The sequence below is a fragment of the Siphateles boraxobius genome, unplaced genomic scaffold (assembly GCF_051911475.1).
Source record: "Siphateles boraxobius isolate OS27281-9 unplaced genomic scaffold, OSU_SipBor_1 56, whole genome shotgun sequence".
NCBI lineage: Eukaryota > Metazoa > Chordata > Actinopteri > Cypriniformes > Leuciscidae > Siphateles > Siphateles boraxobius.
In genome coordinates, this window is record NW_027509182.1 from 9,549,331 (window position 1) to 9,566,222 (window position 16,892).

At 40.2% G+C, this 16,892-nt stretch overlaps 1 protein-coding gene and 1 long non-coding RNA gene across 2 annotated transcripts; both read left to right on the top strand.

Moving 5' to 3' along the window:
• The first annotated feature begins 3,545 nt into the window (after window positions 1-3,545).
• LOC143714806 (uncharacterized) lies at window positions 3,546-13,571 on the top strand. Its single transcript, XM_077206242.1, has 27 exons — window positions 3,546-3,558; window positions 4,055-4,948; window positions 5,051-5,145; window positions 5,400-5,447; window positions 5,565-5,943; window positions 6,153-6,329; window positions 6,521-6,646; window positions 6,767-6,861; window positions 7,149-7,196; window positions 7,314-7,692; window positions 7,906-8,082; window positions 8,267-8,392; window positions 8,512-8,606; window positions 8,877-8,924; window positions 9,042-9,420; window positions 9,641-9,817; window positions 10,002-10,127; window positions 10,249-10,343; window positions 10,614-10,661; window positions 10,779-11,157; window positions 11,381-11,557; window positions 11,742-11,867; window positions 11,990-12,084; window positions 12,355-12,402; window positions 12,520-12,898; window positions 13,119-13,295; window positions 13,480-13,571. Exons 1-27 carry the CDS (start codon window positions 3,546-3,548, stop codon window positions 13,569-13,571), a joined length of 4,998 nt encoding a protein of 1,665 aa, XP_077062357.1.
• Window positions 13,572-14,161: 590 nt separating this feature from the next.
• On the top strand, window positions 14,162-15,475 carry LOC143715054 (uncharacterized). The gene is made up of 5 exons (XR_013195666.1): window positions 14,162-14,339; window positions 14,462-14,554; window positions 14,640-14,860; window positions 14,959-15,062; window positions 15,151-15,475. It is a non-coding gene; the product is annotated as an uncharacterized LOC143715054 (long non-coding RNA).
• Window positions 15,476-16,892: the final 1,417 nt, after the last annotated feature.

Below are 16,892 nucleotides of genomic sequence, written 5' to 3' on the forward strand. Positions count from 1 at the left end.
ACAAACATTCTAAATCATAAACATCTTAAAGATATTTTCTAAATGTCTATTTAACGTCTGACAGGAACATTATTGCAGATGAGCAGACACTCTAAAATAATACATCTTGCAGATGTAAATGCAGACATCAAGAAGTCTCTGTGATGTAGCCTATACGTGTGCTATCCGGGAACAGTCAGCGTCATTGGAATCTGATAACAGGATAACAGCTAGATGGTGTATAACATTAGCGTATGCACTGCAGGCCAAAGCATCTTTTTCTATTGTGTAATTCTATTGTGACCAGTGCTGGAAATCACTGGGGGCACTCTAGTTGAGATTTTTTATATATTTTTACATTAAAAAAAATGTAATCACTTTTAATTTTCAGATGTATTAAATATAAAATATTCTATAATCGTATTATGATATCATTAAACACATTTCATGTTTCCTCCAAGCAACTTTTTTTTCTTGAGTATCAATCAACATGGGAACATGAAAGGTCAATAAACAACATTTATGAATTGTGTGTTTATGAACACTATCTCTGCTTGGATTTTGGCTAAATTAAAGATACACTCTGTAAGAATCTACAAATGTGGTGCATTCAAAATTTAACAGACATCACAAACAAACTTTTTAAAAATATTTGTCCTCAGGTTAAAGAAAACTGTAATATGTTTTGCATGACGACCTTTAGTGTCAGTTTAGTGCTTTGAAAATCAACAATTACTAAACATTAAAGGTGAATCCAGTTTTCTGGGAAGCTAATTTGCATTCTAAAAATCACAACAATTTGGATAATAATGTGTTTAGAATATATAATAATATTGACTCATCCATTTTCTTAAAATAATGGTTAAAAGGGTTGAAATGTGATGTTTATTATTTTATATACTTTTTTGTTTTGAGGACTGCTGAATCTATTTTCCCACCCAGAATTTAAAGTGCATCAATGTTGGTCTTCCCCTCCTTCTCACAACCTGTTTCATGAGGATATGATGCTATTTTACTCAATGAGCTGCACAATTTTTTGTTTGTTTAAAACAGAGATCACAATTCAGCACGATTCTGAAGATAACTAAACAATATATAATATATTTACTAGAGGTTCTGACAAAATGTTAGTTGCTGCAGTCCATTAAAAAATATTTAATTAATTTGAATAAATGGTTCAATGATTCATTCATAAAGACATCAGTTGTTTCATTCTGGGTGAATCAGTGATTTTGATTAATGATTCAATGACAAATACAAAAACAGTCACTTGTCGCCACCCACTGGCGGAACGATGTAATTGATATAATTTTTATTTACTTTCAAAAGTTGATCTACTCTATTTTGATCAATAACAATAACCTCAGTGTTTTTGTACATTAACAGGATGCAGTAATAGAGTGTAAAGGACTATATTTAATAAAATTATTAAATGGATGCTGACTCATTGGGACAATAAAGCCCTCCCTACACCAAACCTAACCGATAAACACTTTATTATTAAACAGTCGCTGGGCACTTTATTTCCACTTTTCAAGTATTTTCTTCATTTTTATTTCAAATAAATGCCATTCCGATAAGATATGTGATGGGCAAAAGGCGATTTTGTACTCTGGTCGAATGTGTCAAAGACTACATGCTGGTGCCACACTCCCTACGGCCTACTCCACAGCAGACGTAAAGTGGACTGCGTCTTTTAGCCAAAATAAACAGGCTATTTACACTTAGAGCCACTCCATTATCAGAAATGTAAAAAAAAAAAAGGAAAACATTTTTTTAAGTGTGCATTGGCCCCTGGCCCTGTGCCCATAAAATGCCCATTGGATAACCCAGCCCAAACTCTCAATAGCGGGAGTGTGGGGCTCGCTCCCATCCTCTCATACTCCACTGGGACTCCCACGACATTGGTTGGTACAGCCGCCTCGCACACCTGGTCAAACGGGCTTCCCTCAGACTCTGATCTTGTGGAAAGTACACAAACACAATGAAGACACAGAAGAGACCGACAGCAATGAACAGAAACAGGAACTTTGGTACACGTGCAAACAAGGATAATTAATGACACACACCTCAACTGAATAACAACTAATCTGAAACCATGACAACAAAATTCACTATGGAAACAACGCAAACTGAAAACAAAGTCCAGTGGGCATGACAGACTGCAATACTAGGCTACTAATAGTAATATTGATATATAAAAAAGCACTATTAAAACAAGGCAACTGAAATTGTTTGACTTTTATTCTATGCTATAATGTGTTTCTATAATACAAACATACATGATATATGTTAGCTTTCAAGGAATATGGAAGCAAAATGACCAAACATAAAAAATAAACTTCTGTTATCTTTGCAAGCACGGACTGTTAGTTGAATCAGTCTTTCTTTTTATTATATAATTAGCATTAAACAAACAATATCGTTTTTATACACAGTGATAAAAGATTATTAAAATGAAAGATTAAAAAATGATTACAACCACCAAATAGGTGGCGATATATTTACCAAGAATGTAAATCGGCATTAAACAAAAGAAGAAGAAAGTAGAATGGCGCGCTTGTTCTTAACGTCCGTTTCCATGGTGACTCGTCGATTCGTAGAGGATGCGAGTTAACTGTGAACATACTCAAGGTTGGCTGATGTTACTCCCGGATGAGTATTTAGAACCAGCATACCTCGAGTAAGCAAGGTTTGGTTTAATCAACCACGAGTTAAGTGTATGTTTGACGGCAAGATAACATTGCTTTCTTCAGCGGCTGCGCAAATGCAGATTTGAATGTTCGCTATGATAGTAACGTTATAGCTATTAACTTACTTTTCAAATGTTTAATACACACAGCTGAGTCGTTGTATAAGTAATATCGCGTGTTTGTTTGAATCGAGATCACGATCTTTTAATGATTAATCGTGCTGCTGTTATACAGTATTTGTGTCTCAGTCTGATCTTTTCAGGCTAGACATCATTATTAAAAAGAGTTTAGTTTACATGAAATCCGATTAAACCTGGGTAATTTCAGATTTAATCCACATCAAATTGTCAGTTACGCAGAAGACCCGCCCACAGAGTGACGATGACCAGTGACGCAGTGACCAGCCTGCATAGGAATGCGATATAGAACGTGACGTCACAATCGCATACAGGTCAATTAAAGCACAATTTCACACATTCTCTTCATTACTTTGCTGACCGTTTTCTACTGGCATTTCTTGCAGCGTAGTTTGTTAGCATTTGAAAATGGGTTCAAACATATCTTGTGTTAAATGTGTAGATGTTTCTGACAGTGTGGACAATTTACACAAAAAAGAGAAAGGCAAGAGGAAGGCAAAAACCAATGAGACCAGCTCTAGTCAAGGTAAGAAAGAGGATCAGACATGTCAATGTTATTGGTATATGTAGAATATGTAAAGTTCTGTTTTTAAAGTTTAATAAATAATAATAATAATGCTCAACCATTAATTGAAAACCTTTACTAGAGAATCAGTAACATGATATACTTGACATATAGTGGACACTACACACCTTTAATGACAGATGCGTAAATGCCTTTTAAACAGACGTTAAAATGTATTACCAAGGTGAAATTGCTCAAGAATAATACTAATTAATTATTAATTATGCCGCGTGATGTTTGCCCATTAGGCCAAATTCATTGTCTGAAAATGAAGATGTTGTGCTAATCAGATGGCAAATTAATGAATTCTACATTTGAGCATGTATCGTTACCTAAAGGGTTACCAAGCAACATCTGGATTGCCCAATTAATATTCACACAGACACAACTGAATGAAAATTAATGTATGGGTCTTGGTGTATGTTTTGAAATTTGAACTATTTTTAATTTGACACTTAAACAGAGAACAGAACATTCCTGCATGTGCTTACTGACTGACAACTGAGAAAGCGGAATGCATGAATGAGACCTGTGTGAATGCCCCAAAAAACTCGCTTCATAATTTACAGCAACCTTAGTTGTAGCAATATTAGTGTATAGTAATGTCTACGGTTATGCAATCTTTTATTAATAGTATTTCATTAAAACCATCTTTTGGTTGATATGGTTTCCCCCTTTAGATCAGACTTCTCAGCATGTCACCAGTACCAGCGAGCCTGAACTCCTCAGCGTTGCAGAGGAACCTGGTCATGCTGAAGTCGACGACGAGTGGAGTGATGACGCCTTCCAGGACTTAGTCGGAGATTCGTCAGAATGGGGTGCCGACGTCCTCAACTCTTTGAGTTGTGTCTTCTCAGACTTTAATGTCAATACCCTCCAAACTCCAGTCTGTGTTGCGACTGACTTGAGTGTTGACGTCCTCCAAGCTACAGTCTGTGCCACATCCGACTATAGAGTTCCAGTCCGAGATGTGGCCTACTATAGAGCCAATGTCTCTCGAGTTCCAGTCCGAGATGTGGCCTACTATAGAGCCAATGTCCATCAAGTTCCAGTCCGAGATGTGGCCTACTGTGGAGCCAATGTCCCTCAAGTTCCAGTCCGAGATGTGGCCTACTATAGAGCCAATGTCCCTCAAGTTCCAGTCCGAGGTGTGGCCTACTGTGGAGCCAATGTCCCTCAAGTTCCCGTCCGAGGTGTGGCCTACTATAGAGCCAATGTTCCTCGAGTTCCAGTCCTTCCAGACTGCAGTGTGGACGTCCCCCAAGTCCCAGTCAGTACCACATCAGCTCCAGACTTGGATGTGGCTGACTGTTGTATTGATGTCCCTCAAGTTCCAGTCTGTGCAATATTAGACTGTAGAGATGATTTCCCTCAAGTTCCAGTCTGTGCAATATCAGACTGTAAAGATGATGTCCCTCAAGTTCCAGTCTGTGCAATATCACACTGTAGAGATGATGTCCCTCAAGTTACAGTCTGTGCCACGTCAGACTGTTTAGTCAATGTCCCCCATGTCGGACCAACAGGGGACACTGTATCACCTCAGTTGAAGCAACTGGAGGATAATGAGATTATTAGTGAGTTGACTGTCATGACTCCAACATAACACAATACAGACAAACTTTTGATATTATATCTCTCTTTACTCATGTCAACTCCTCCTATTTTTCTTTTAACAGATGTCGGTTCATGCAGCTATGAAATCGGCAGGAAGCTCGGTGAAGGAGGCTTTGGAAGCATTTATGCCGGGATTCGCTTGAGAGATGGCCTTAAGGTATCACTTATTTTACTTACAATATATATTTTTTAAATTGCCCTGTTTTACACTTGTCTCACTCTCCTTAGTGTATCTTATGTACACTACTTAGGGCAAACCTGTTTAAATTGTTAGACGTGCTCTTCAAGCTTAGAATTTGAATTCATGAATCTGAACATGTCTGTCCAAGGATAATGACTGAAATTATATGACCTCTGCACACATATTTTAAATAATTCTAACACAAATCCATTTTTTGTTTTGTTGATCAGGTGGCGCTGAAATTCGCTGATAACGCGGGTATAGATTGGATCGACATTGTAAGTACTCTGTTTCTTTCAGTACATTTTTCAATAGACAAACTGCTATTGACAGTAGTTTAGTAGTGGTCTACATCTTTTCTCCAGGTAAGATCATAAGAATTGTCTTTCTTCTAGGAGGGTAATCCTGAACCCGTTCCACAGGAGATCGGTCTGCTAATGCTTGCCAACAAAGGCCACAGGGTTCCACAGATCATCCAGCTTCTGGACTGGGTCGAAGAGCCTGAGCGATACATTATGGTTCTAGAGTGGCCTACACCCTGTGAGAACTTGATCGAATTTTTAGATCGCTACAAAGGCACCATCGAAGAGGACGTAGCATTGGTTATTATGCAGCAGGCAACACTCGCAGCTCAAACATGCTGCCATCGTGGAGTGCTGCACCGCGACATAAAGCTGGAAAACCTGCTGATCAACCCGTACACCCTGGAAGTCAAATTGATTGACTTTGGTTGCGGCGAAATCCTGACCAATGCGGGATACACGTCCTTTGCTGGTATGTATTATTTCTCAGAGCTGTAATGTGGGTCTCAAACTTTGATGATGAGTTTGAGACCGTTCGACTTGTATGAGGCAAGGTCTCACAAAGCATCACGTAATGGAATCAATAGCATCAAAAATGTCTTCCATGCTAATCAATGTCTAGTCAAAAGGGTTTCTTTAATACTGGCTTATTATACAAGAGACAAAATCTCTGTCTTCCAGGCACAAAACCGTACTGCCCCCCTGAGTATGATTTAAACGGCGAGTATCACGGAGAACCAGCGACAGTTTGGTCACTCGGGATACTCTTGTTTGCACTGCTGTGTGGGCAATTTCCAGAGTCAGAAGACTTGGACGAGCTCAATGATAACATCTGGATCCAAGATGGCTTGTCACAAGGTGAGATCTTCATTTCAGCAAAGGACACTTGTAATTATAAATCATACAAAATAGAACAAAGTAATAAAGTAATAAAATTGGTTGTGTGGGTAATGCAGTAATATTTAGATCTTTCAGCTTAGACTCTTAATCAAAGAGAGCGAGTGTGAAGTTTAAGATAATAATAGGACTTCTCTTCTCTTTCTTTACAGAATGCTGCAAATTACTTTGCTCTCTCCTGCAAAGAAACCCAGAGAAGCGGCTTGAATTGGACAATGTCTGTCTCCACAACTGGTTTAAATATTTTAATTGTCAACCTGAGGATAATGAGATTATTGGTAAGTTTACTGTCATAACTCCGAAATTACACAAGACAAACACACGTTTTAAACAATATATGCCTTTACTCAGGCACAAAGCAGCTTTCATGTTAACTCTTCTTATTTTTCTTTTGACAGACGTCGGTTTCTGCAGCTATGAAATCGGCAGGAAGCTCGGTGGAGGAGGCTTTGGAAGCGTTTATGCTGGGACTCGCCTGAAAGATGGCCTTGAGGTATTACTTATTTTCTTTACATTGTTTGTCTATCAAAATGTTCTTGCCCTATCTTATACTCGAATCACTCTCTTCTTTTAAAGCATTCTCAGTGTATCTTATGTTCACTACTTAGAGCACTTGACATTTCAGACCTGTTTAAAATGTTAGACATGCTCTACATGATTAAAATTTAAATTCATGAAAATGAACATTTTTGTTCAAGGTGAATCACTGAAATGATATGAACTTTGCACACACATTGTAAATAATTCTAACACAAATCCATTTTTTGTTTTGTTGATCAGGTGGTGCTGAAATTCGCTGACAACGTGGGTATAGAATGGATCGACATTGTAAGTACTCTGTTTCTCTCAGTCTATTTTTCAATAGACAAACTGTTATTGTCAGTAGTTTAGTAGTGGTCTACATCTTTTCTCCATGTAAGATCATAAGAATTGTCTTTCTTCTAGGAGGGTAATCCTGAACCCGTTCCACAGGAGATCGGTCTGCTACTGCTTGCCAACAAAGGCCACAGGGTTTCCCAGATCATCCAGCTTCTGGACTGGGACGAAGAGCCTGATCGATACATTATGGTTCTAGAGTGGCCTACACCCTGTGAGAGTTTGATTGAATTTCTAGGCCGCCACAAAGGCACCATCGAAGAGGACGTAGCATCCGTTATCATGCAGCAGGCAACACTCGCAGCTCAAACATGCTGCCATCGTGGAGTGCTGCACCGCGACATCAAGCTGGAAAACCTGCTTATCAACCCGTACACCCTGGAAGTCAAACTGATTGACTTTGGGTGCAGCAAAATCCTAACCAACACAGGATACACGTCCTTTCCTGGTATGTATTATTCCTCAGAGCTGTAATGTGGGTCTCAAACTTTGATGACGGGTCAGAAGCCGTTCGACTTGAATGAGTCATGGTCTTACAAAGCATCATGTAATGGGATCCACCATTGTGAATCAATAATAGCATCAAATAATTTCTTCTATACTAATGAATACCTAGTCAAAATGTCGCTTTTATACAAACTAACAAAATCTATTTTTCCAGGCACAAAACCGTACTGCCCCCCTGAGTATGATTTAAACGGCGAGTATCACGGGGAACCAGCGACAGTATGGTCACTCGGGATACTCTTGTTTGCACTGCTGTGTGGGCAATTTCCAGAGTCAGAAGACTTGGACGAGCTCAATTATAACCTCTGGATCCAGGATGGCTTGTCACAAGGTGAGATCTTCATTTCAGCAAAGGACACTTGTAATTCTAAATCATACAAAATAGAACAAAGTAGTACAAATTGGTTCTGTGGGTAATGCAGTAATATTTAGATCTTTCAGCTTAGACTCTTAATCAAAGAGAGCGAGTGTGAAGTTTAAGATAATAATAGGACTTCTCTTCTCTTTCTTTACAGAATGCTGCGAATTACTTTCCTCTCTCCTGCAAAGAAAACCAGAAAAGCGGCTTGAATTGGACAATGTCTGTCTCCACAACTGGTTTAAGTATTTTAATTGTCAGCCTGAGGATAATGAGATTATTGGTAAGTTTGCTGCCATAACCCCGACATAACACAAGACAAACACAAGTTTGATACAATATCTGCCTTTACTCAGGCACAAAGCAGTTTTTATGTCAACTCCTCTTATTTTTTTTTAACAGACGTCGGTTTCTGCAGCTATGAAATCGGCAGGAAGCTCGGTGGAGGAGGCTTTGGAAGCGTTTATGCTGGGACTCGCCTGAAAGATGGCCTTGAGGTATTACTTATTTTCTTTACATTGTTTGTCTATCAAAATGTTCTTGCCCTATCTTATACTCTTTTCAAGCATTCTCAGTGTATCTTATGTTCACTACTTAGACCACGTGACCTTTCAGACCTGTTTAAATTGTTAGACATGCTCTACATGCTTAGTATTTAAATTCATGAAACTGAACATGTCTGTTCAAGGTTAATGACTGAAATATGAACTCTGCACACATATTGTAACTAATTCTAAAACAAATCCATTTTTTGTTTTGTTGATCAGGTGGCGCTGAAATTCGCTGACAACGTGGGTATAGATTGGATCGACATTGTAAGTACTCTGTTTCTCTCAGTCATTTTTTCAATAGACCAACTGATATTGTCAGTAGTTTAGTAGTGGTCTACATCTTTTCTCCATGTAAGATCATAAGAATTGTCTTTCCTCTAGGAGGGTAATCCTGAACCCGTTCCACAGGAGATCGGTCTGCTAATGCTTGCCAACAAAGGCCACAGGGTTCCCCAGATCATCCAGCTTCTGGACTGGGACGAAGAGCCTGAGCGATACATTATGGTTCTAGAGTGGCCTACACCCTGTGAGAGTTTGATTGAATTTCTAGGCCGCCACAAAGGCACCATCGAAGAGGACGTAGCATCTGTTATCATGCAGCAGGCAACACTCGCAGCTCAAACATGCTGCCATCGTGGAGTGCTGCACCGCGACATAAAGCTGAAAAACCTGCTGATCAACCCGTTCACCCTGGAAGTCAAATTGATTGACTTTGGTTGCAGCGAAATCCTGACCAATGCGGGATACACGTCCTTTCCTGGTATGTATTATTTCTCAGAGCTGTAATGTGGGTCTCAAACTTTGATGACGGGTCAGAAGCCGTTCCACTTGAATGAGTCATGGTCTTACAAAGCATCATGTAATGGGATCCACCATTGTGAATCAATAGCATCCAAAAATTTCTTCCATGCTAATGAATAGCTAGTCAAAATGTTACTTTAATACAAGCTTATAAATCAAACAACATCTTTGTCTTCCAGGCACAAAACCGTACTGCCCCCCTGAGTATGATTTAAACGGCGAGTATCACGGGGAACCAGCGACAGTTTGGTCACTCGGGATACTCTTGTTTGCACTGCTGTGTGGGCAATTTCCAGAGTCAGATGACTTGGACGAGCTCAATGATAACTTCTGGACCAAAGATGGCTTGTCACAAGGTGAGATCTTCATTTCAGCAAAGGACACTTGTAATTCTAAATCATACAAAATAGAACAAAGTAATACAAATTGGTTGTGTGGGTAATGCAGTAATATTTAGATCTTTCAGCTTAGACTCTTAATCAAAGAGAGCGAGTGTGAAGTTTAAGATAATAATAGGACTTCTCTTCTCTTTCTTCACAGAATGCTGCGAATTACTTTGCTCTCTCCTGCAAAGAAAACCAGAAAAGCGACTTGAATTGGACAATGTCTGTCTCCACAACTGGTTTAAGTATTTTAATTGCCAGCCTGAGGATAATGAGATTATTGGTAAGTTTACTGTCATAACCCCGACATAACACAAGACAAACACAAGTTTGATACAATATCTGCCTTTACTCAGGCACAAAGCAGTTTTTTATGTCAACTCCTCTTATTTTTCTTTTAACAGACGTCGGTTTCTGCAGCTATGAAATCGGCAGGAAGCTCGGTGGAGGAGGCTTTGGAAGCGTTTATGCTGGGACTCGCCTGAAAGATGGCCTTGAGGTATTACTTATTTTCTTTACATTGTTTGTCTATCAAAATGTTCTTTCCCTATCTTATACTCTTTTCAAGCATTCTCAGTGTATCTTATGTTCACTACTTAGACCACTTGACCTTTCAGACCTTTTTAAATTGTTAGACATACTCTACATGCTTAGAATTTAAATTCATGAAACTGAACATGTCTGTTCAAGGTTAATCACTGAAATATGAACTCTGCACACACATTGTAAATAATTCTAACACAAATCCATTTTTTGTTTTGTTGATCAGGTGGCGCTGAAATTCGCTGACAACGTGGGTATAGAATGGATCGACATTGTAAGTACTCTGTTTCTCTCAGTCATTTTTTCAATAGACCAACTGCTATTGTCAGTAGTTTAGTAGTGGTCTACATCTTTTCTCCATGTAAGATCATAAGAATTGTCTTTCTTCTAGGAGGGTAATCCTGAACCCGTTCCACAGGAGATCGGTCTGCTAATGCTTGCCAACAAAGGCCACAGGGTTCCCCAGATCATCCAGCTTCTGGACTGGGACGAAGAGCCTGAGCGATACATTATGGTTCTAGAGTGGCCTACACCCTGTGAGAGTTTAATTGAATTTCTAGGCCGCCACAAAGGCACCATCGAAGAGGACATAGCATCCGTTATCATGCAGCAGGCAACACTCGCAGCTCAAACATGCTGCTATCGTGGAGTGCTGCACCGCGACATAAAGCTGAAAAACCTGCTGATCAACCCGTACACCCTGGAAGTCAAATTGATTGACTTTGGGTGCAGCGAAATCCTGACCAATGCGGGATACATGTCCTTTCCTGGTATGTATTATTCCTCAGAGCTGTAATGTGGGTCTCAAACTTTGATGACGGGTCAGAAGCCGTTCTACTTGAATGAATCAAGTCCTTACAAAGCATCATGTAATGGGATCCACCATTGTGAATCAATAATAGCATCAAAAAAATTCTTCCATGCTAATGAATAGCTAGTCAAAATGTTACTTTAATACAAGCTTATAAATCAAAAAAAAAATTTGTCTTCCAGGCACAAAACCGTACTGCCCCCCTGAGTATGATTTAAACGGCGAGTATCACGGGGAACCAGCGACAGTTTGGTCACTCGGGATACTCTTGTTTGCACTGCTGTGTGGGCAATTTCCAGAGTCAGAAGACTTGGACGAGCTCAATTATAACATCTGGACCAAAGATGGCTTGTCACAAGGTGAGATCTTCATTTCAGCAAAGGACACTTGTAATTCTAAATCATACAAAATAGAACAAAGTAGTACAAATTGGTTGTGTGGGTAATGCAGTAATATTTAGATCTTTCAGCTTAGACTCTTAATCAAAGAGAGCGAGTGTGAAGTTTAAGATAATAATAGGACTTCTCTTCTCTTTCTTCACAGAATGCTGCGAATTACTTTGCTCTCTCCTGCAAAGAAAACCAGAAAAGCGGCTTGAATTGGACAATGTCTGTCTCCACAACTGGTTTAAGTATTTTAATTGTCAGCCTGAGGATAATGAGATTATTGGTAAGTTTACTGTCATAACCCCGACATAACACAAGACAAACACACGTTTGATACAATATCTGCCTTTACTCAGGCACAAAGCAGTTTTTTTATGTCAACTCCTCTTTTTTTTCTTTTAACAGACGTCGGTTTCTGCAGCTATGAAATCGGCAGGAAGCTCGGTGGAGGAGGCTTTGGTAGCGTTTATGCTGGGACTCGCCTGAAAGATGGCCTTGAGGTATTACTTATTTTCTTTACATTGTTTGTCTATCAAAATGTTCTTGCCCTATCTTATACTCTTTTCAAGCATTCTCAGTGTATCTTATGTTCACTACTTAGACCACTTGACCTTTCAGACCTGTTTAAATTGTTAGACATGCTCTACATGCTTAGAATTTAAATTCATGAGACTGAACATGTCTGTTTAAGGTTAATGACTGAAATTTGAACTCTGCACACATATTGTAACTAATTCTAAAACAAATCCATTTTTTGTTTTGTTGATCAGGTGGCCCTGAAATTCGCTGACAACGTGGGTATAGATTGGATCGACATTGTAAGTACTCTGTTTCTCTCAGTCATTTTTTCAATAGACCAACTGATATTGTCAGTAGTTTAGTAGTGGTCTACATCTTTTCTCCATGTAAGATCATAAGAATTGTCTTTCTTCTAGGAGGGTAATCCTGAACCCGTTCCACAGGAGATCGGTCTGCTAATGCTTGCCAACAAAGGCCACAGGGTTCCCCAGATCATCCAGCTTCTGGACTGGGACGAAGAGCCTGAGCGATACATTATGGTTCTAGAGTGGCCTACACCCTGTGAGAGTTTGATTGAATTTCTAGGCCGCCACAAAGGCACCATCGAAGAGGACATAGCATCCGTTATCATGCAGCAGGCAACACTCGCAGCTCAAACATGCTGCCATCGTGGAGTGCTGCACCGCGACATAAAGCTGAAAAACCTGCTGATTAACCCGTACACCCTGGAAGTCAAATTGATTGACTTTGGTTGCAGCGAAATCCTGACCAATACGGGATACACGTCCTTTCCTGGTATGTATTATTTCTCAGAGCTGTAATGTGGGTCTCAAACTTTGATGACGGGTCAGAAGCCGTTCGACTTGAATGAGTCAAGTTCTTAAAAAGCATCATGTAATGGGATCCACCATTGTGAATCAATAGCATCCAAAAATGTATTCCGTGCTAATGAATAGCTAGTCAAAATGTTACTTTAATACAAGCTTATAAATCAAACAACATCTTTGTCTTCCAGGCACAAAACCGTACTGCCCCCCTGAGTATGATTTAAACGGCGAGTATCACGGGGAGCCAGCGACAGTTTGGTCACTCGGGATACTCTTGTTTGCACTGCTGTGTGGGCAATTTCCAGAGTCAGAAGACTCGGACGAGCTCAATGATAACTTCTGGACCAAAGATGGCTTGTCACAAGGTGAGATCTTCATTTCAGCAAAGGACACTTGTAATTCTAAATCATACAAAATAGAACAAAGTAATACAAATTGGTTGTGTTGGTAATGCAGTAATATTTAGATCTTTCAGCTTAGACTCTTAATCAAAGAGAGCGAGTGTGAAGTTTAAGATAATAATAGGACTTCTCTTCTCTTTCTTTACAGAATGCTGCGAATTACTTTGCTCTCTCCTGCAAAGAAAACCAGAGAAGCGGCTTGAATTGGATAATGTCTGTCTCCACAACTGGTTTAAGTAATATATATATAATTTTTTATTTTTTTAATTTTTTTTAATTTTTTACACCTAATGACCGGACGGGCCGCCCCAGCTCCAGAACTCCCTGTCCCCACACACCAATGCACACCCTGTATTGATGTGCGGGTACTATCCAGGCAGACACAGCCTGTACATGCCCAAGAAGAGCCTCTGGAAAAAAGATCGCTTGTCCCAAGTTTAGATCTTCATTTCCACAAAGATTACTTGTTATTATGTATCATACAAAACAGAACAAAGTAACAAAAGACAGTCATTCGGATACTGCAGTAACTTGATTCTCGATCAAAGAGAGCATGTATGAAGTTTAATGTAATAATCAGATGTCTCCCATCTGTCTCAACAAAATGCTGCCATTTCATTGGCTTCTGTCCCACACACCAATGCAGACGCTGCATTGATGTGCGGGTACTATCCAGGCAGACATGACCTGTACATGTCCAAGAAGACCCTGTGGAACAAAGATGGCTTTCAACAAGGTTAGATCTTCATTTCCAGAAATATTACTTGTAATTATGTATCATACAAAGCAGAACAAACAAACAAGTGCACATCATCTCCTTCCACAGACTGACAGACTCCAGATAAGGCATCGGGACCTAGGTTGAGACATCCTTTCCTGTGATTTACTTCGAAGTTGAACTGCTCCATCCTAAAAGTCCACCGGGTCAATCGAGAGGATGTTTTGGGACTATTGAAGGCCCATGTTAGAGTAGATATCGCTGTAGATATCAAACTGCCTCCCTTTAAGGTAATGCCTCCATTTTTCCACCGCCCAGACCACAGCCAGACACTCTTTTTCCGATGTGGAGTAATTTAGTTCTGCTCCTTGTAATGTCCTTCAAGCATATGCTATTACTCTTTCCCCCTCAGGTGTTTGCTGGGTGAGAATAGCTCCCAGTCCTACATCACTGGCATCAGTATGCACCTGAAAAGGTTGGTTGAGGTCAGGCTGCATCAATACAGGTGGGTCTTGCAACACCTGTTTGATGGTATCAAGGCTCGCTTGGCATTCCAGGGTCCAGTCCCATTTTACTTCCTTCTTTTTCAGGTGATTTAAAGGAGCAGTGATGTCTGTAAAATGGGGAATGAATTTGTGGTACCACCCTGCTCATCCCAAAAAGCATTGGATGGCTTTAAGGTCTTTTGGAGGAAGGATACTGAGCAACGGCCTGAGTTTTTTCGGGGTCAACCTCCACTCTTTTTACTGAGACAATGTGACCAAGGAACTTTAACTGTCGTTTAAAGAAATGACACTTCTTCATGTTAAGGGTAAGAGATGCATGGTTGGTAGTATAGTGCTCAGATGTTGTATGTGTTCATCTAATGATCATGAATAGATGACAATGTCTTCTATGTATACCAAACAGAATTTGCCTCTCAATTCTGCCAGGACCTTCTCCATAAGCCTCTGGAAGGTGGATGCGGCATTCCTGAGCCCATACGGCATAGAACAGAATTGGAATAGCTCCTGGTAGGTGATGACTGCGTTTTTCTCTTAACTCCCTTCCTCCATATCCACCAGCCAGTATCCTGACTTCAAATCCAATGTGCTGAACCAGGTGGCGCCATCCATGGATTCCAGGATGTCATGAATAAGCGGCATTGGATAAGCTTCAGGTATGGTCTTTCTGTTAAGCCTCCTATAGTCCACGCAGAACCTGCAGGAACCGTCAGGTTTGGGGACGAGGACTAGGACCAGCCTGGATCAACCTCAGATCCTTCTGAGGGTTCTGAGAAATGAGTGTTAGTTCCCAGGTTGGAGGTAAGGCGTAGGGTAGTAAATATATAACCGCGCTCCATTTTCAGGCCATATCTGCCTTGGCCTACGTCCACGATGGTTTCAGCGGCTTTCAAGAATTCCAAGCCAGCTATAATGGGAAAAGCCAGGTGGGCGTCCTTCATTATATAGGTGTCCACACTGCATACTTTATCATGCCACGTATAACTGACTGTTTGTTTCCTGATGCATAGCCTAGTGAACTTTTCCATCAGTCATGATGAATCTTTGAGAGGAAACTGGAGTGCCCGATGAAGCCTCTCCTCCCAACTGTCTTCACAGGTTCTCCTGTATCAGGTTGTAAGTGCTCCCTGTATCCAATACCGCCTTCACTTCTTTACCTTTTACTGTTACAGGTACCAAGAGAAGGGAGGTCATTGAGTGGGGTTGTGCTATGGAAAGTCCTGCCAGTTTTTTCCCGAGCCTTGGTGCACAAGCCCACCTAGACAAGGGTCTGTCTGGCCTTCCTCAAGTTGTGTTGACACGTCTGGACAAACTAAGGCGTGGGCAGAGGGAACCGCAACTTCGGATTCCAGACTCGGAAAAATATGTGGCTGGTAACTACATTCAAACGAAGACAGGCCTGTGGACGATACTGGTAACGAGTTATGTTCGTACTCAACACATGTGAGATGCTGACTCCAAGAGGGTGGATTCAATAGACACCAAACATCGCAACACTCGTTCCAAATCTTGGTTGGCCCTCTCCGTTTGACCGTTGCTCTGAGGATGGAACCATTAACCTAAAGGAAAGATTTACCTTCGTCCCCAATAAATGAAAAAATTCCTTTCAAAATTTGAATACAAACTGGGGTCCCTTGTCCGAGACCACGTCCGTCGGGAGGCTTTCTGAATGCGAAAAATATGGTCTATGACAGCTATCAAGATGTAAGCCCGTCTAAATCGGCCCAATGGAGGTTTTCCGATACAACGGGTGAAGGTCTCTGTGTGTTACTGTATTCTGCGTGGCAAAGTAATTTGATTAAATTACATACATTTCTTCATATAACTCGTTATTTCATCTGACTCCATGAATGAAAAGGTTTTAATGATATCTGTGCATCAATAAATGTGAGCGAATGTTTGACTATTCTTTTTTAACTCTTTACTGAAAATAATGTCAGAGCCAGTTAGAATAAAATCAAATGTTTAAAATTTATTATGTCAGGTAAATTTATCATACCAATTTCACAATCAGTTCAAAGATAATAGATACAAAACATCAAATGCTCTGGAATAAAGAGAAAAAACGTGAACCTTGCCGGAGACCATTTGCCTGGAAGACTCCCCAACCTATCATTTCAAATGATATCAAACGTGTAATACGATATGATAATTATTCACATTAAACTATATAGATTCTTGGGTGAATTCAGGTAGGGATGGGTGAAGGGAATGATGTGTAAATTGGGAGGTGATCAACTCAAGTGTGATCGTGTCTCGAATGAGGATGGTAATATAGCAAGAGAGTTCAAATATTAATTTCCTTTGTTTTCTCAGAGAATAGCCCTCTCTTCCAGTTTT